The sequence below is a fragment of the Pagrus major genome, chromosome 13 (assembly GCF_040436345.1).
Source record: "Pagrus major chromosome 13, Pma_NU_1.0".
Classification (NCBI taxonomy): Eukaryota; Metazoa; Chordata; class Actinopteri; order Spariformes; family Sparidae; genus Pagrus; species Pagrus major.
In genome coordinates, this window is record NC_133227.1 from 9679855 (window position 1) to 9700921 (window position 21067).

Below are 21067 nucleotides of genomic sequence, written 5' to 3' on the forward strand. Positions count from 1 at the left end.
CAATAAGAATTATGCTAATGTGAACAAATGTTAAAAATATCACCGGGGGGCCGAGCACTTCAGATGCAATTGAACTTTAATTAGTTTTTCATCTGAGTGCAAGAGGTTTCTATTAACAGCATGCACGTCGCAGTATTCAATTTAATTCATCAGCAGTGACATGAGGAAAACGGGCTTCAGATGTTACGTGTCACATGTCCTCAGATTAAATCACATGTCTGCACAGTAGCTGCCAGCCTCGAGGCAGATCTGGATAACAAGCAATCATTGATTTAATGGCTGTATGTCAGCGAGCTAAATAAGGGGATGATGTCAGGATTGTTTGTGTGTGTGTGTGATGGAGCAGATGTACAGTAATTCATGTTAAGTAAGACTTCTAATTCTTGAATGAATCCTACATATCATATATATTCATAATAACATTATATGCAATATGTTACAGTGATATAGAGCACCATAATGGAAAGAGCTGACTTAATAATCAATACTCATTCTGATAGAATTTTCTCATGTCATGCAAGAAGTGTGTCACAGTGGCTCCTATCGAATGACGTCCTGTGTAATCTAATCTTGTACACAGTTCCTCGGCATCTTCCGCTCACCTCTGTGACATGGTGCCCCACGCTCCGTGCTTATTGGTCAGGATGTTGAGGATCTTCTGTTTCAGCTGGTTAGCGGTCACATGATCTCTGTGCTTAGCGGCACTGATGAGGTGATCGCACATTTTCTCCTCCTCTCTCCGGTCGGCAGCGTACTGGGCACAGTTAGACTGGAGGAGAGCGGGAGGTAAAGAGAAAAACAGGGAGCAGAAACAGAAACCGAAGGGGCGATGAGAAGGTGGAGATGAGGAAACAGCAGCTGTACTGTATGTTTGTTGAGTTGTTGGTAAGATATTAAAGATAAATAAGACAAACATGTAAAGCTCTTTTGGTTTTTAGAAAAGGATGTTCAAATATCACATTGTGGAATGAACGATTGTTATCTACTTATGCAGTCACACATGATGTAATAAGTACTAATATCTAATATCGTGTTCAAGTAAATAAAAGTAAAGTTATAAAAATACAAAATTAAAGTACAAGTACTCCAAAATTGTACATAAGCACAATACTTGAACAAATATACTGAAATAATATTTTGCTATTATTGGTGCTGGCATGTATGTCGGCTGAAGTCGAAGGAAATTTCAGCACAGAAATGTCATCGTTACATAGTTTATCCACCAGAAGATGCTGACAATCATGTGTGGATTATCAAAAATGATAATCCAGCACTTCTTAAATCACTTTTGCTTCTTTCTGTTCTAACTTTGTCATAGTGGGTGGTAGTAATGTCACCCTGACGCTGGTTGCCACTCGCAGTAAGACAGAAAAACGATGTAGTAACTAGCTACATGAGAACATAAAATCAGTTTAAAATCAGTTAAAATGTATTAACTGAAGGTAGATATTTTACAAATAATCCAGGTATTTGTTGACAATGCAGAACATTACATTTTAGCCACTTCACATCAATTTACCTGCAGGATTTGACAGTGTCACATTTCACGACATACATTAGCGGTGCTCTGTGTGTTTACCTCAAACTCAGCGTGTTTGTGCACATCCTCCGCTCTCTGTCTGTTCAGGATGAACTCTGCTTCGTTGGCAACGCGAACAATATGATCCTTCATGGCGTGGCACAGAAGTCTGGTGGAGGAGGAGAAACATGGAAGTGGAAGAGAGCAACAAACATTACAGACATTATCAACGCCTCCACCTCTGTCCATGATATTATTGTATGTATGGTAAACTTCATATTTAAAAAGGCGTAATTGCATGTCATCCTCTTCTTTTCTGTATTGTACTTTAAGTTCAATAAACAGTTTGGAGTGAAATAAAACAGCATGATTACAGGGAGAGAGAACAGACCAGCCCAAATTAACTGTAAACTTAATTGCACTTTAATGATCCGACCTCCAACTGAACACACATGGCAACGTGCACTTATCCTGGCAAGGTTCTCATTAGGGCTCTATCACAGCCATTAGTAGTGAAGCAGTGATAACAGTGTCTGTTAATGAGTGAATCACAGAGGGTGATAATCAGTCTGTGTGATGGATTACCTTCCCTCGTTGATGAGCTCAATGAAGGCCAGTCCTGCGTTCTTCTGAATGGAGTTTTGCCACTCCTGAGTGTAGAGGACACATCACAGTTAATGTGGTTGGGAGTGTGTGATGGATTATACCTATCACTGTACGTGTCATTTTCATACTGGTATAGATTAACCCTTTCATGCAAGGTGTCCACTACAGTGGTGTGATATTTTTAACCAGTACCATGTCCCGATCACCAGGTGGCAGATCCCAAAACTCTGGTCTACAACTCCAGTGGATTATTTTCTTTGTATCTCATTATCATTTTGAGATGGGGCATCATAGATTCAAAAGGGTGGAGGGAAGAGGAGATGCAGTACCTCTGGGAAAATGATTAAATCCTTTTATTCTCAGAAAAAAACAGACAGATAAAAGAAACTATTTTTCAACTAAATAAGAGATGTTTCTAATATTTTTCTTGGACATTTTTTGTGACTGAAAATACATCTGTCCACTCCACATGGACAAAATACACCAAAGGGTGTCTTCTGCCTGTTTCCGCCTCATTATTTTATGTGTTAATCAATTTTATCTTCATATTCCAAACATTAGATTATACGCTTTGATGCTGTCATGGTTTGTGTTTTTTTGGTTTGTTGATTCCTTTTATTATTTTGTTTTATTATGTAGTTACAGTTTATCCAACTTCCTGCTCACCCCCCCCCCCCCCCCCCCCGACACCTGTCTCACATCAGCAACTTTAGCACTGCCCTGTTCCCAGTGTCTCTCCACCTGCACCTCATCCCCTCCTTAGTTTAGTTTGTATTTAAGCCTGTGTTGTTCCCTCGCTCTTTGTTGCTTTGACTGTTTCAGTCCACGTGTCTCCTGTGCTCCTGTGCCTGTTCCCTGGTCTGTTTGTTTCTTGTGGTTTTCTGGTTTGTCCTTAGTTTTTGTATTACTTTAGTGTTTTCCTTTGCCTTCCCTTTAATTAGTTGGATTTTTGGACTTTGGTCATCGCTGTCTTTGTCTGTGTTGCGTTTGGGTCCTTTCTGTGTAACTGTGACAGATGTATAACGTCCACTAGAGAGGACAGATGTGTTTTCAGTCACAGAAAAATTATGAATAACACAAAAAATATTAAAATCTGGTTAAAAGTATTTCTAACATTTCTTGTCCCTCCTATTAAAGCTAAAACATTTTGATTTTACCTGTCCAGTTTTCTAAGAATAACAGATTTAACAGTTATTCAAGAATCACTTTTTATAACATTGATGCATGATGTCCACTGCAGCGGACATTTATGTAACTCCTTCAAAATAACATGCATCGAAAGAAAACAACTATTAGGATGATTTTTGACTTGTTTCAGAGTAAAAACAAACATTGAAAAAATGATGAATGTGATGTATTAATTAATGCATATCGTCTGAAGAGATTTTAATAGATAATGATAAAATAAATAAAACAGTCGGATTGTAATGTCTGTTTTGGGCTAATCTTATGAATGAAATACCAAAATAAATCAATGTACTTTCTCACAAAAATGCTGTAAATTCAATATTTACATAATATAGTCCTGCTAATCACTTTGCAACACAATATGCTAATGTACACTGTGTGTGGTTACCAGAGTTAAGTCATAAAATCCCTCATAAATCTCTCTGGTTTCAGAGTAGATTATTTTTTTTTTAAATTCTTTATTGGATCCACATTAGCTTTCAAAAAGTCTGCCCTCAATATGACTAATAAATGCAAGCATTGAGATCCGAAAAACAACTCTACATATAAATCAACAAACAACAGTAGCCCAGTATATACAGTTGCATCGGTCAGCCCTGGTTGAGATTGCGAGGAAAATAGCGTATTTTGAAAGAAAAATACACAGGAAATCTTCAGTTTTATTATTAATCACCACTGTGAAGGTACACTACCACAAAACTGCTCAAAAAAGGATGGAGAAACGTCTAAAGAGCTTTCTAATGTGGATGCATCCGTCTAAGAGGATGTGAGGGTTTTATGTGTTTGTGCATACGAGAGTGGAGACTTCTGAGCAGCATGAGAGTGTTGCTGAAAGCCTCAAAACTATCAGCGCTCCATTAGCTCTTAAGGCTGTTAAGGACACGTGGGAGCATCTCCTGTTACACCCCCCCCCCCCCCCCCCCCCGATCCAGGGGATCGATATCTGGGCTAGGGTTCTCTCTCCTGGGCCTCTAATGGCAGACAAGGCCGGAGCCACGGGTAATACTATACATGCTGACGAACAGCCAGCCAGAGGGGGAGGCGAGGGAGTGGTGGGAGGAAAGGGCAGTGTGGAGAGCCGTGGAAGATGAAAGCAGTTGCCCACTGGATCACTCAAGTTAAAATGGAGCAGGAGAGCAAAGATGGAGCAGAGAAAAGGAGAGAAAATGCAGGGAGCATGGTGGTAATGTTGAAGATAAAGAAGAGCAGGAGGGAAGAGCTGAAGGGTTCGTTCAAGGACAAGAACTCCTACAGAATCCAATAAAAAGAGGGAATAACTGGGAGAGGAACTTCATCACATGGAAGAAAAAGAAGATTGGTCACCTTCTCCATCTGTAGAGGTAAGTGCCTCATTGTTGTCACTCTGTCTTTTAAGTGTTATTCAGAAAAATAGAGACACTGGATTTGAATCTTAGTTGGAGAAAAGACACCGGAAACAGTCTAAATGAATTGAGCTGTGATGCCTTCATGATCTAAGTTAATTTTTAAAAGGTAAATCCAGGACGAGAAAAGTTTACGTGCCTCTGATTAACGTAAAAAATGATCTTTGTGTCCTTGATGTTGATTGTGTGATGATGCATATAAGTTGAGATTGTATTACATCCGCAATGCGCTCATGACATGGTCAACCCTGCCTCACAGGGCGGATCAATCGCTTCCTGTCTGCAAGCCACTTTTACAGCAGTTATTAAGGGTCTAAAAGAAAAAACACTTTCAGAATGAGTTAGAAACAGGTGGGAAGTAATGAAGTACAAATGCTGTACTTAAGTAGATTTTTCAGGTATATGCTACTTTTTACTTTTACTACCAACGTTTTACTTTTTTCCTTACATTATCAAAACAGGATTATTACTTTAGTTTTTATGCACATGAGGGGAATTATCACTGATTTTTTATTTTGCGTCATGTACGGCGCCTTCCCAACATCGCAAGACTGATCCAGGGCATATCACGCACAGCAGACGTAGCAAGGGGGAGAGAAACTGTGTTAGTGTCTCGTATCTGCAGCCCTCTGCCTGGATTTTCTTATTTTCCCAATTTTTGCTGTGCTTGGGACGCTTTACCAACTCAAAATGTCGGTATTTCATTATCCTGGGAATGAGACTCAACAATCAACTATCTTTCTGGTGTGTTAATAGACTGCTGGGACAAATCCTGGTTTATTCAACCTTTGAGTTTAATAGTCTTTGAATTATATAAATACGACATGAGGTTCAGTTAGCTTTGCACAGAAATGGCTGCTAGAAAGAAGTTGAATCAGTACTTTTTTTTACACAAGTATCTGTACTTCTCCGTGAGTAAAGAATGTGTGTACTTTTGCCACCTCTGGTTAGAAATGAGATGACAATGTGGATCTCATGTGTGAGGACAGAGAAGAGAGGTGAGGAGTTACCAACCTGAGAACAGAGCAGCATCACAAGCTCCACAACTGAAGTGCTCGACTTCATACACACCAGACCTGCAGCACAGAGACACACAGCACAGTCAGGAGCCTCTCTTTCATTCTCTCTGACACACACACACACACACACACACACACACACACACACACACACACACACACACACACACACACACACACACACCGCTGCAAGACACCAAAATATCATCAAAAAAGACACTGTAGTGTCAGTGTTTTCTGCTATTGTATACAGTCAGTGTAGTCAAGTTTATATAAAGCATGCCACAGAGAAGACAGGAACAAACAGCAGAGAGAAAAAGATGAGTAAGGAGAGAGGAGGAGGAGGGGGGAGAGAGGGAGAAAGCAGCAGGAAGTGAGGAGAGGGAGAAATCAACATTGAGACAGTGGATCACAAAAACAGGACGCCAGGAAGCAGGTGGGCAGAGGGAAAAGTGCATCACATTTAGTACAATCTAGAATAGGAGCACAATTAACGCTCAAACTGAACATAATCTGATTAAAAACATTATCTAGCTAGCTGTCGGAAAATGGTGCAAAATACTGACTTCATACCTGTTTGACGAATGAGTGAAGCAGCCAGCTCAAAGACACTCACTCACTCTCAGCACACACTCACTCATTCACCCGCTCGTTCACGCATTTCCTCTCAGTCCTTCTCGCACACAAACATTGCGGTGAGGGACAGTGATGGGGAGACTCCACAGAGAGACGCCAGTTAGAGAAAAAGGAGCCGTGTACAGCACCTGTACCTTCAATGAGCAGTTCCTGCCCATGGCTACCCAGCAGCGTCCTGGACAGGAAGGGGGCAAAGTCCACAAAGATCTCCCTCAGCAGGGGGGCCACCTTCTCCAGAGCGCGCTCCAGCTTGGTGGTGATGCTGAGGCGGGAAATAAGTGAGAGAGAAGATGAAGGAGAAGAGTGGGAGAGAAGATAAAATAAGCAACATACAGATGAGGGTAGAAGTGCATGTGGGGTAAAACTCTCAGGGGGAAGAGAGCAAGGAAAACATGCGCGAAATGAGGAGCAATAGGTGAGGAAAAGGGAGGCAACAGGACGAATGACGCAGGGGAGGAGAAGGCAAGGCAAGCCAAGAGACGGTAAAGAGAAAGAAATAGAAAAATGGACACAGAAGACACAAAAAACTTACAGAATCAAAGAGGATGTAGTGATGGTTTGGTATGGGAGCACTATGCCTGGGTTAGTAATGCTAAGGAAAGGTTTTAAGACTAATCGTTGAGCTAATCAACTTAGCACTGTGGGATGAGTGAAGCTGGAAGTGCATTAAAAGCTAAACCTGCCAAAAACTGCTCTTATTTCAAACTGCACTGGAGAAAATTGTATATATTGTATCTTGACTTCACTTTTATATCATATTATTATTGTGTGTGAGATCATGTGCAGAGTAAATTTTTTCTACAAAGAAAGGCAGGAAGAGAACAGCAAAGCAGACTAAACTACTGTATGGAGCCATGATGGCAGTGAATTGCATATTATTGGCCTTATATGCATGTCATTTCTGACACAGACCTGTGTAACAAGTGTTTACAAACCTTAACGTTTTAACTTGATTAGAGCACCAGATGAGTGACATTTAAAACAAACATTTGAGTTGACTTAAAGGGTAACTCCACCAATTTTACACATTAAAGTGTGTTTACAGGTCTTGGAGAGTACTACTACATATGTTAAAAAAAAAGGTAGTATAAATCCTTTTGTGGCTCCAGAGGAAGCTGCATGTAATATTATAAACTGCCACTCAGAGGCTAAGTTGCATTGTGGGTAATGTAGGCACCAAGTTTTGAAAAAGGAAGAAGAATGCCTGGAGTAAGAAACGTTGTATCTCTGGTTCTGGTGTATTGACTTTCATTGTTTGCTTTTGAACTGTCCATAATGAGTCCAACAGTGTTTTCAAAACCTGGTGCCTACATAACGACGTTCCTCTGGAGCCACAAAAGGCTTTAAAGTTCTTTTTTTCACATATGCAGTAGTACTTCCCAAGACCTGTAAACACACTTTGATGTGTAAAACTGGTGGAGTTACCCTTTAGGCAAACTGTTGCTACAGGTTATTTGCAAACACAGTTGGACTCAGGTCTGATCTTGAGGTTTTGGGTTAGTGTGAGAAGACGGCCATGCTGGAAGTGATTGTAAATATAAAGTTATGAGCTGCTGGCCTGAAACAAAAAAGATGTCTGTCCTTCCTCCCATGGCATTCTGGGAACATTTAGTAGTGGCTGGGCATAGCAGAGGGTGTGTGGTGGAGGTGGGGCAGAGGAAGAGGAGGAGGAGGAGGAGGAGGAAGAGGAGGAGGAGAGGAAGGAGGAGGAGGAGTGGGGGGGGTGCATGGGGACAGGAAGAGTATCTCCTTGCCTAAAACACTGTCCTGCATCTCGGGGAGCTGCCTGGAAGCCTGCCAGAGAGCTAAAAGACTTGAGCTCAGGGGGCGTCTGACCGCTGCGCAGCGCACACTGCGCCACCTCACAATAGGCACTGCAATACAAACCACACACACACATACGAACACACAGACACGCACACTGATTAAGGAGCACACGCAAGCACGCCTCCACTCCATACATTTAGAAGCACACAACTGCACAGATCATAACATACGGCCTAACATGTCTAAAGAGAGAGTGCATGGAAAGAAATGTTACAGTACAAACTTATATATTAGGCCTTACTGTAATGCTTTGTCCTAATTATTAACAGTGTCATCTTATATCTTATTAGTGACTGTCAGATGCCTACACAAAGTATGGAAACACAACTAAAACACAGATTTAGGTTTATGACAGTTTTATTTACATGTTTTCAAATACGTACTCTGGAATCCTGTTGATATTGTAATATTCTACATTATACCGTAAGGGTGACATTAAAACACAGTTGCCATGTCAGGGATGAAGAGCACCATCGTGTAGAGTGAGTGAGATGTGTGGGAGGTATGCGTGCATTTGTGCGTGTCAGTTACCATGGATAAGGTACTTTTACTAGCTTACTAGCCTGACATTATCAGTTAACATCAGTTTCATAGAGCAATATCGGAAACAGTATCCTTTTCAGTGCATAAACACGCTAAAAGAGAACGCTCATGCAACGTGCACATTTTCGGTGAACAGTGAACCGAATGTTTCCCTTCTCAACTAATGAACACACTGTTTTGACAGCAGCCAGCATACTGACGTGACTTTTGGCAATTCAGATGCTGCTATTAGTACTGCTGAAGCCATTTCATATGAATACCGTTATTTGACAAATCAGTCAAATCAGTTTCAAGTGTGGTTGGTCATTCTAACATGTCAGAACACTGATTTGCATTTATATTGCTGCTGACATAAAAAAAAAAATTGTAATGACTAGTGTCAGATTGTCAACTAGGCCTCAAAAAGCATGTAGGTGCACCCCAGATGTTCCCAATTCCTGAGAAAACTTATCTAACCCTACTATATAATATCAGTATCATGACAGTGAGAGAGAACGTCTAGCGAGAATTTGTTGGGAACGATGAGGACCTACGTGAGAAGTGAAAGAGGGACAGGAATGAAGTGGAAAAACGACAGGCACCCAAGAAAAACAGACAAATCAACGTGAAAACAAAAGCCAAAAGGAGGGAGAAAAAAAAGAAAGAGCGGGAGGAGAGTGAATGGTCGAGGCGATAAAGAGCTTTGTGATGTTGAGAGCTCTGACCTCATGTTCTCCATTGTGTCCTCCGGCATGGGTGCCACCGTCTGCACCGCCGGCAGGTTCTTACTAGTTGCGCCGTTGACAAACGACGAAGAAGAGGAGGAGGACGAGGAGGCAGAGTCTGTGGCACCTAGACGGCAGGACAGAGTGATGAAAAATCAGACATGCATTACAGAAACATGAATCAAGCGTGACCTAGACTAGCTTGCGGGATAATAATAAAGGAAATGTATTAATGTCGCAATCTGCTGCGGCCAAATTCAATTTGGATAGTATTTCACTGGACATGCTGCTGCTTGTCTGCTGGTAATGGCCCCGTTTGTGAAAATAGCTTTGCAATCAATATACAGAATCCATTCCAGGGAACAAATCCCTTCCTTGTCCATTATGCATGTATGATACAGTGCAATATGTGTGAGCCTTGAATACAAATCCACTCTGCTACAATAGATCTGCTGAGTACAGAAACAGCACTGATTTGCACGTCAGCTGATGTGTATTTGATTCTTATCTTGTTATACTGTCAATGTGTTCTTATTTAATAGCGTTCCTGGGTCAAAAAATGTCAAATACATGCTTATTTCTTCATCTGCATCAAATGTGAGCTGTGGGAAAGGTGCATGGTCCGGCACAGGCGGAATCGACTCAACTTTCTTGATACACTCGCTGTGTTTTCCGTTACTGCATTGATCCGGTTCCTGCCCTTGAACCAGGCTAAAAGTAATCATGAAAGGCTCTGTTGGTGCAGTTTGTTTCTATTCTAGTTTGTTCTGGCTGTCAAAGGACAGCAGAGGAAAGCATCAAAGAGTTTCTGTAAAAAGAGAAGAAATCCAGCCCTGCCTCATCGAGCAGCTTTTGAATCGCTGGAGGCCTTTCAACACCTTCGTCATACTGCAGGTGTCTGTCTGCTGCCTCTCCTTAAACACACACTGAATAGATGCAGAGCTAAAATGTATCAGGGCAAAAATATCCAAAGGAATCGGTTTGGGAATGAAATTATTAGCGTGAAGTGTGAAGACGGTTTTAAAAGTGTACTATCTCTCACCTGTGGTGTTGATCATGCTCTTGGGTGTTGCTGTCGCAGCAGCAAAGATGTTGGGTGTGCTGCCGGCAGTGGCTGCTCCACTCGTAGTGGGTGTGCCCACCGTGTTGACTGACAGACTGCCAGGCGGCGGCTTTTTCACAGGAACCACAACGCTCCTGTAAGAGATGGGAGACAAAGGCATCAGACAAACGTGTACACACACACGATTCTTTATTGAACGCTCCTCAGTGATATCTTGGCTCTGTGTGTTGGTCACTGCGAGAACATCTGAGAGGATGAACGTACAGTAGACTTCAGTCGAGCATGTTGACTCTAACAATACAAAGAGCAACTTCAAGTGTTTTACAGCTGTTAAACCTTTTGGTGTCAGTTGGGGAAACTCTGTTAAATGTTGCATTTTGCAACACTATCGCTGTATATGCACAAAGGCTATGGGTCAGTTTATAACTGGTGTTAAGGTTTAAGACTGGTATTATTACTCTAAGCTGTAAATAAAACGTTTTATAAGACATCTCATTAAAGCATAGTTATAAATATGAAGCACAATGAAGTTTATTTAATTGCCTAAAATGCCAACATGCAAAGATCTAAGTTAAATTAAGGGATGGTGAGAGTTCAGATCTCAAAAGCATAGTAATAAAGCAGTGACTGTTTAGAAAAACTGTTTGAAAACACTCTTTGTGTTATGTTTTTGCCATTAATTTCTATGGGCGGATGGATCAGATTTATCAAGCCAGTCTGCATGGGTCAGACAGACTGATACATCGGGAAGACATCTTGGGGGATTGATATAGAGCCATCCATGATTCATTATGCATATCGTCTTCAATCAATAACTCAGCTCTCAAGGACTGCCACAGGGCAGGATCAAGGAGACTAAGTGATGCACGCGAGAAAGAAGCAGGTCATCACTCAGCGGAGAGTCTACATGTTAAGAGTCTGGAGAAGATAGCCTCGGCTCAGACTTTGTTTACGTCCTGGCACATCCAATAAGTTTATAATTTAGCAAACATATTTATTTCCCTATCAGACTTTTGACGAAAATGGGAAAAAATATTATAAACTGCGTAATGTTTTATAATCATGGTATCAGTGGCACTAAAAACAAATAAAGCTTTTAGGTTTTTATATTGACTTCTCAATCACTTGGTGCACAGTAAATATAAGAAACTGCAAACAAGCCATTGTGCTGAATTCCAATTTTTATGCTTCTCTTATCTGCATAATTGGAGTTTAATTACCAAAAAACAAACTACAAAAACACATTGTGACTGCTGGCAAGTGAAGCACATTATGTTTGCTTGTAAATCCTGTAAATGTTACCATCCAAAGAGCTTTGTTATATATGACAAATAGCAGTGTACTCTTCTGCAGCAATAGCTAGAAAAATCTCAATTGATGGATGAGTCAGGCTGCACCGTCTATGTCTTTCTGTCTCTTGTAGGTCAAACACTAACTGGGACTGACCTGTCGAAGGAGTGGAACTGCATGGGCAGCATCGGGTGCGTCTTCAGGGCAGGGTCTGGGTGATAGGGCGTCGGCCCAGACTCCTGTCCCATCTCCCCACCGTCGAGAGGAGCCGCCACAAGGCTCTTCAGGATCTCCTGCATTTCAGAGTATAAAAAAAACATCAGGTGACTGCAGCACTCAAGCTGCTGAGGCTGTGAGGCGTTTAAGGGCTTGACTAATTCTTGGTTATTATTCAACTTCTTAAAAGGGACCATGAAATTATACATTTTGTTTTCTATGTAGGGTTTGTAAAACACATTTTCCAGCAGTGAATGAATGTAAATGAGTTAGAAAAGTGTGCAGGCTTTAAAGATACAGGACCTAATTCAACCTCACTAGAAGGAGCGTATGTGGAAAGATCTTGACCCGTTCACAGCTAACAATACAGATGTGGTTGTTAACCAGGTGCTCAAGGATTCACAGGGCCTCAATAGTGTAGAGTCTCTTTGTAGGCCTGTCATGATAACTTTATTTTGTTGGACGATATACCAATGATACAATGGTAACATGAAAGCATAATAATGTAATTACATCCTTTTAAAGAGCAATTAACTTTTAATTCTTAAGACTCAGATGATGGAATTGTCTGCAGAGAATGTGAGAGTGACAGCAGACGGGAGGGAAAGACTGAGGGTCGATAGTTCACTAAATAATTGATCGCGGATGGCGTCATTCTCAAGGATGGATTAAAAAAAGTATAAAATGCTTAAACTGGTGGCCAAATATACTAAGGTGATTGTTAATAAAACTGAGATATATATACTGTACAATAAATTGATAACATTTTTATGGTCACAGGCCTCTCTCTATGACTAGAAATACATTCTCACGTATTAAAAGACTTCAAACTGGATTTAGAAAGTAATCCAATCACTAGTAGTCACAAGCAGCCAGGTCGGGATGGGGGTCACAACGACCCACCTTGACATTGATGCCTTTGTTTGTTTGGCTGATGCTGGAGATAGACGAAGGTGGGCCTTGGTTGGAGTTGGAGGTGGAGCCGGGGTTGTGGGGAGAATCCAGAAGACTCTCCTGTGACCTTCTAACGTCCGACAGGCTACACAACAGATCTGTGCCTCCTCCCCCACCTCCTCCCATGTCTCTGTCTCTGTCTCTGTCTGTCTCTCTCCCCACCAGGCCGAGGCCGAGCCCCAGGCCCATCTCCGAGCCGTTCAGGGACCCGGCCACGTGGCCTTCCTCTCCAATGCCTGAGTCTGTGTGGGGGAGGCCGGCTCGGGGAGAGTCGTCCACTGGGGTGGGGGTCTGCTTATCGCGGTCGGAGAAGGCTGAGGATGGGTGTTCTGGAGGGAAAAACAACGGATGCAGTGTGGTTTTAGGATGATCAACAGTGATATAACTACAACATAAGGATGATTTATTTTTGTATAAAGCATCGGCAAGAAATTCCACAACACATTGTCTGTTACAATCATCTTTCTCAGATGTTTCCTCATGCTTGTAAGCTTTTATTTCCCTGTCAACTAATTCCTTCTTTCTTCCTTCGTCTGTCTTCTTCCTCTAATTATCTCACATTCTTGACAAAGGTATTGTTGTTTGCCTGAGGCCTGTATTCACTATGTCAGCGCTACAATGATGACTCACCACTGCCTCATCCAGGATTACACTCTCATATTGAGGATATTGCAACAGGAGAAAAACAAGAATCACCTGTACTGGTTGGAGAGTTGATCTCATGGCGGATGCTTCTCCCTGATAGGCTGGTGGACCTGCCAATCTCCCGCTGGGGCTCCAAAATGTCACGGTACTTAGACACCATGAGGACTGAGATAAAGTAGACGACTGCCAGCGCCAGAAACTGAGCCTGCTTACTGTCATCCTACAGCAAAATAACATACGAATTAATTCAGTAAAAACACTCTTTGCACTTGTGCCCATTTACATACTGTATATACACACACAAACATGCTTACCACATCTCTGAAAACCACAGCTCGAAGACGATTGATGTCTACATCCTGCAGGAGTCTGTCTGGATCCTGCTATATATGGAAAGCAGAAATGTGCTGTGTCATACATATGCATGTTTCTGTGTCAGATTTTGAGAGTTGTCTGCGGGATGTGCTTTTGACACATGCGTGTGTTTGTGTGTGTGTGTGGTACCTTGCTGGTGGTGGAGGCACTATGGAGGCTGTCCTGTGACTTGCTGCTGGTTAAGGAGGACTTGCAGCTCCGATCTCTCTGCCTCTGTCTGCACTCAAGGCAGTTCCTCACAGCCACGCAGCATACTGATGGACACAGAGAGAGGGAGATCAAAACATGTAAGTATTATGTACTGAAAGGGGTGTTGTTTCTTTTAACATAGATTAAAAGAAGAAGAAAAAAATGAAAAGAAAGCTGAAGTGGGTAGAAATCCTGCATATTGTTAATTGGTGCCTGTTTTTTGGGCTTCTTTTATTCACTATAGATGCACAGATTAGTTTTAAGAGTATGTACAGTCCCTCCAAGACCAATAACCAAAATATGAACATGCAATATAAATGAATTATACAAAGCCCTGTTATATACTGGCAAGCCTGAACAGGATAAGCAGGTTTGCAAATGCAAAGACGGAATAGAAATCAAAAGATGCAACAATTGACGACTGTCAGTGGTGGAAACAGTACTGAAATTATGTACGTGTACAGTTAGATTACTGATATATTACTCAATTACAAACACAATATACAGTAGCAGTGATTACCGTTGGAATATTTATCACTTATTTTAATAAGAAATTAACGCTTACAGCAGCTTTAATTCAAATTCAGTAATAAGTTATGATTTCAAAAGTAACTGCAGGTTAAATGGTGTAATGCATAGTTATGTAAAATTACAGACTTGAAAAAATACTTCTAATTATAGCAATTTGAGTAGATGTACTAGACGGGTACTGACGTCTTGTCTTTTCTCCTTATAAAGACAGGTGAGACTGCAGTTTTTTGGATAACTAACGACTCGACTTGACACAACATGTGACATTGCTTGCTTGGGAAAAAACCACTTGGGACTTACTTAAGACTCTGACTACATAATATGAGTCACACGTCTGGATGATTGACAGAAAGTTAACCTACAACAATTTTTTTAGTCATTTATTCAGCAAAAATGGCAAATTCTTCGTTTCCATCAGCATTCCTATGTTTAAATGTGAAACACTGCTGCTTTTCTCTGGTTTATATCATTGGACTTTGTATATCTTTGGGGGGAAAAAAAGCTGTCAAAAGCTGTCAAAATGCAAACGACTGGATACATCAAACGAGCACACACCCAGGCGGAGGCACTGCCTCATCAACCCGCCCGACGACATGTTCTTCTCCGCTTCGATCTCGCTGAAGTTGAGCGAGCTGGCAAACACCAGTACGTCCACCATGGCCATGAGGCGAGACAGGAAGGTCACCGCCGTCTCTGAGGACATGCCCTGTGTCGCCTCGATGTTCTCCAACTCCGTCTGGGAATGATGGGAAAAATACACACACGCTCGCAGGTTATTCAGTGAAAATTTGCATGTGGACACAAGAACTGGATGCCCTCTCACTGGTTTTTAGAAAGGTCCAGAAATACAGCTCTATTAATTTTTTTTAACAACAGAAGTAACTAGGGCTGGGCGATATGGCCATAAAATAATATTGCAATATTCTTTGGCTATATATTTACATTTATATATATTTATATAGTTATATTTTGAAATCTCCTAAAAAGAACTTCATAAATGCCAGAACTGGGAGACTATATTCAATATCACAACCATTTTTGACCCAATACCTCAATATTAATATTGCAACTATTGGTACTTTCACAAAATATTAACAAAGAGAGATTTTGGATAAATAATAATACCACTAATACTAGAACAAGTAGAATAGTCTGGTAAGTTTAGAAAAGGACTTTACTGTAATATAGCCCTTAAAACCAGGGAAAGACAACACTTATGCCATGTCATGATATAGCCAAAATAAAAGGTATATAGTCTCATATCATGATAACAATAAACAGTATTACTGATATATTGCCCAGCCCTAGAAGTAACCTATGAAAAAGGTATGCAGCTGTGTATAACATGAGCATGACCGCAACAGTCATGGCTGGTTGTACCAACAAACAGGAGAAGCAACCTTTGTGTATCATGCTGGTCACGTGAAATACATACTTATATGATGAGATCTGGCAACATGAGGTGTTCTACACAACACAGAGGAGGTACAGCCTGATGACACAAAGGTAATGGGAACAGTGGGAGTGTGACAGTAGCTGTGTGGCCTATTAGCAATAACAGTAGCAGTGTACAGCTAGCCTGTGATATATTTCGTAGAAAATTTAACAAAGTCCCCTTTTGTTCACAAAAAAACTGAGTATTTCTTTACAAATTTTCAGTTTATCTGTATTGAAAATAAATCTGCAGGCAGCATAGCAGGGGTTGTCTCTGCTTCAGTAAGCAGGATGTGCAGGGCTGTGGAGAGTCGACAAAGTGCAAGGCTCGTCGGAGCGAGTGAGCACGGACATTTGGGGGAAGAACAGACACACAAGGTGAGGACAGAAGGGCTTGGGTTGGTGCTCTTAGCTCTTCTGGTGATGGTGGGAGCCTCAGGCTCTTTACGCACCTCTCCCCCTGCGCCTCCTCCCCCAGGAACAGGGGTCACCTCCTCTCCCTTTGACCCCCTCTGGGGTCCGGCTCCTCCTGCCTTCTTTAGTGTTGATACAAATGGGACAGGCTTAGCAGATGCAACCCCCAAGGATTTTTGGAAAACTCTCATGCTTTCACTGTCATAAAATATACGATTTTCACCACTAAATGTATCTTCTCACTCTAATTTCTCTTGTAAATCCTCCTCCTGACCTCTATTTTAATCCCCCTTATTTGTATAATATTCTGAAAGTGTTAGAATATTATACAATGTGTATCTAGTTCAATATATCTAGTCCTAATAACTGTACGAACTAGATACACTGTGGCAGAGAGATTAATGCATACTCACAGTAGATACAAACAGTATAAGGGGGAGTACTGATTAGCAGCAAAGGAGCACAACAAATAGAAACACTATGGATGTCAAGACAAGCAAGGTTAAGTGTCAGTCACAATGGTAAATAAACCAGAACAAAGGATTAGTAGAATAGAAAGAGAGGAAGAAACTGCAACTTACAGCGTTGGCACTACTCTTAGAACTCTGCACATGCAAAAAAACAGACAAAAACAGAGACGGAAAAGACAAGAAAATACACAGAATACACAAAACAGAGAGGAAAAGAAAAAAAGGAAGATGATTAAAATAAATAGATCATCAAACTATCAAATTAAATAGAGTGTTAATTAAAAGGATTAGAACAAATATTAAATAAAGGTTAAAATACTGTGCAAAGAAGTGTTAGATTGACAGTTAAATATATGGAGATACAGATGAGAGGAATCCAGAAAATGTTCTTGAAATTTTAATCAGTTTACCCATTTTTTTTTTTTATTCAAGGCCAAACTAAACAGAACTTTTGCAAGTATAACCTTCAGACATTAAGAATTATGATGTCATTTTTGATCTATCATGATTTTATAGGTTCAAAAAAACCTATTCAATCATGCAAAATCAATGCTGCACTGAGCATGAGGGGGAAATCAAAGTCTGTGTTACAACAAGCCTACAAAGCAGCTGTTGACCTGCAGGTTTCCCTCCTACCACAGAGGGGCAGAGTAGAGCCACTTACAGAAGGGGAGGTGGCAGCAGACAGAAGAGGCAGGATGCCTCCACAGGCGATGATGATGTTGTCCACCATCTGAGAAATGAGGTGGATCGTGTTGTGGACGAAGATGATGTTCTCGTTGCTGTTCACAAAGTCCATCACTGATTTGGTGGAGTGGCTGAAATGGAAGATCAGAGTTGGAATGAAGATGGAAAAACACAGTATTTAATATCGGAGAAATCACATTTCAATTATCTTCAGTCTAATCTAGTATCAGCTTATAGCAGAAAAGATGAGGCAATTAGAAATACAAAGTAGAGAGTTGTGTGTCTCATCATCAGAATTAAATGTATAAAAATGATCAACTAGAGTCGCACAAACACCCTGACTCACCTCCTCCACACGTGCACGTCAGTCTCCAGGGCGAACAGCAGGTCAGTGAGCAGCCTCTGGTGCATCGGAGACCACTTGAATTCTGGGATACGGAACATGGTCGTGCGTGGGCCGGGGCTGAACTGCCGGCGCTGCTCCTCGGTCATGGGCATGCCCCTGAAACCCAGATCTACACGTAGGTCCCGCTCCAGCTGGGCTGCAGTGCGACCGTGCAGGGCCTGCAACATGGTGGAAAGGGGGGAGATTGGGTCAGCCAGCAGAGTACATTTTGTACTAGTGTCATATGAAACTTGGCATACATACAGTTCTGAAATGTAATTTCATTAGAGGGACCACAGAAAACTCTCTGGGATTTGTTTATTCAGACAAACTGTCCCCAGGTCAGGTCAGTGGCTGACAGGTCAGGCTGTGTTTGTACGAGGCAGTTTCTCCACTGATGTCAAACATGTTTTCTTACATTCGGAAAACAAGATCTGTAGGCCAGGGCATCTCAGAAGCACATTTTACCATTTACTATACAGTAAGTACTTGAGACTTTACTTTGCTTGAGTATTTCCATTTTTTGATACTTCATACTTCTATTCTACTACATCTCAGACTTTTTACTTCGCTAGATTTATTTGAAAGCTTTAGTTGATCGTTATTTTGCAGAGAAGGACAATCAATACAAAACATACATCATCAGCATTAGTTTGGATACCTTCATCATTTGGCAAATGTCTGTCAATACACAACTTGCACGCTGTGCAACTGCCCTGTGTTAGTGTAATAAGTGTTACTGTTGAGTTGTTTCTCAGATCAGTGTCTGCTCATGCTTGTCTTAACTCTTATCTGACCTTGCATATGTCTGTTTGAGTGAAGCTGGACATGTGTGTGTTTGCTTGTTGTTGTGTTGTTTGTCTTTGCATCGCTGCAGTGTGAATCGCTCTGCTTTTATTGCTGCCCGTGTCTTTGTCCTGATTTTAGTTTAACTGACAAACCTTACATCGTGATTGTTATTTTGAAGTTGTTTGTTGATTTTAGTTTGCCAACGCCAGGGACTACGGATGAAAACTAGTCTCTCTGTAATGTTTATAGTAATGTTCATTTATATGCACTGACCCTGAGAAATACACTGGATAAATAAATAAAATAAATAAAATAAACTGATAATTGGTGATTCATTATTTGTTTGCAACCCAGTGATATATTAAGTAATTAAAATCTGCTCAGCTACAACATGAATGCATGTCTAATTAAGAAATGAACCATTCTGCATAATGAATACTTTCACTTTTGGTTCTTAAAGTACTGGATATTCTGACGTGGTTACTTTTGTACTTTTACACAAGTAAGGTTTTGAATGCAGGACTTTAGGAGTCTTTCTACTCTGTAGTATTGATACTTTTCACAAGTAAAATATATGAGTACTTCTTCCACCACTGGCTAACTATCATGTGTCTTTATAAATTCTGATAACGAAGTATAGGAAAATAAATGATTTCTCTCTCTAAAATACAGTATGAATTGCAGCTGCATGAGACCATTACAGTATGTACAACAAGTACACGATTAGCACACCTGAGTGGTCGCAGTGGTCTGGATCTTCTTTGTGTCCTTGTCTTTCCCATCATCTGACCTCTCTGTATCAGAGGTGGTGCTGGCTGTGTCTCCTCCAGTCTTTAGCCCTGCAGCCTCTCCCTCTGCCCCCGATGTGCCCTCTCCCTCTGGGAAGTCTGGTCTCGAGGCTCCCTGGATCTGGGTTTGGCTCTCAGCCTCAGCTATGGAGCTGATGTCAGCGAGAGGGCTCTGGATCTTGAAGGGCCCGTCCTCTGGAAGCTCCCCAGAAGTGTGGCTCTGGGTCTGTGTTAAATCAGAGCCGCAGCTCGTCATGTGGGCCAGCAGGCTGAGGTCATCACTGGCGCTGGTGGTGGAGTGAGCTGGGACGGGGCCGGATGGAGTGGGCTGGTCTGGGCTCGGCAGCACGAGGGGGTCTGTGGCTGCCAGAGCTGGAAGCAGCTTCTCGTCAACCTGGAAGTGATAATTTGGTGTAATGAAAACATAAAAGAACATTCAGAGAAGTCTGCAGCAACAAGAGAAAGTCTCAGAAGTATTAGAGATGTAACTGTGACTGAATCGTGGTGCAATATTTTAGGTCAGCAAGGGAACATTTTTAATAATCTTCAGCAAACATCCCACCTTGCTGAAGAGAAATCCGTTGTTGCTCGGGACGCTGTCCTTCTCGTCAGCCAACGTGATAAGCGGGCCCATGTTTCCATCATCCTCCAGGGTGACTCCTGAAAGCCCGAGGCTTGACCCCATCCCGACCCCTGAGACTGGCGTGTCATCTTTAGGCGCCAGATTCCCATTTAGGTTTTGAACTACGGTGCAGTAAGCACTGTCCAGGAGAGAATCCACCTCCACCAGAGGTCCGTTCTCTATCCCACCCCCACCTCCACCACCTACACCTCCACTAAGGCCTTCTGGAGACAAGTCCAAGTCATCCAACTTAACTTCTGTGGCCTCCACCTTCTCTGCTTTAATATCTACCAGCAGATCGTGGACCTCCACCCTCACCCCCGGAGCGGCGTTCTGCTCCCCGGGCGTCAGGGCCTCTCCGTTGGGTCTCTTCACGGCGCCTTCAGCGAGGAGGTTGCGCGAGTCTCCGCCGGCGCCCTCGCTATACTCGGCCTCGCTCTCAGGTGTCTGCGTCTGCGAGTTGTCGTCAATCTCCAGGTTGCCGTTGACAACAGGGGCGGGCGTGGCAGAAAGCCCAGAGATGGTGGACACTGAGCCTTTCTTCCCCTTCTTCATGTTTTCCTCCTCCTGCCGCTGGTACTCTTCATACATCTTCGCCAGGTACTCTTTATGGGCTTCGTAGGTTACCTGTGACAGATGGCCGGGATTTTAATTAGTGATGTGATCAGAACAACAGCACTGACAAGAGTTAACCTTCACATCAGGAACTTCTTCACTAGGTAGTCCTTATGGGGCTCATGGATCATCAATACCAAATGCCACATGGATAAAACTGGGACACCAGCCTAACG

The 21067-nt window shown here is 42.0% G+C and overlaps 1 protein-coding gene across 2 annotated transcripts in view; it reads right to left on the minus strand.

Moving 5' to 3' along the window:
• nbeaa (neurobeachin a) overlaps positions 1-21067 on the minus strand; it is a 109864-nt gene that overhangs the window by 13523 nt on the left and 75274 nt on the right. For both annotated transcript variants that reach the window (XM_073480099.1, XM_073480100.1), the window contains exons 22-41: positions 20217-20903; positions 19599-20048; positions 18039-18256; positions 17670-17823; positions 17117-17140; positions 16574-16657; positions 15243-15423; positions 14097-14221; positions 13907-13975; positions 13644-13812; positions 12897-13276; positions 11934-12070; positions 10467-10621; positions 9425-9551; positions 8105-8224; positions 6479-6612; positions 5710-5771; positions 2105-2169; positions 1580-1688; positions 603-769 (exon numbers count right to left, since the gene is read on the minus strand). In XM_073480099.1, the coding sequence (XP_073336200.1) occupies positions 603-769; positions 1580-1688; positions 2105-2169; positions 5710-5771; positions 6479-6612; positions 8105-8224; positions 9425-9551; positions 10467-10621; positions 11934-12070; positions 12897-13276; positions 13644-13812; positions 13907-13975; positions 14097-14221; positions 15243-15423; positions 16574-16657; positions 17117-17140; positions 17670-17823; positions 18039-18256; positions 19599-20048; positions 20217-20903 (3617 nt within the window). The remainder of the gene's footprint in view (positions 1-602; positions 770-1579; positions 1689-2104; positions 2170-5709; positions 5772-6478; positions 6613-8104; positions 8225-9424; positions 9552-10466; positions 10622-11933; positions 12071-12896; positions 13277-13643; positions 13813-13906; positions 13976-14096; positions 14222-15242; positions 15424-16573; positions 16658-17116; positions 17141-17669; positions 17824-18038; positions 18257-19598; positions 20049-20216; positions 20904-21067) is intronic.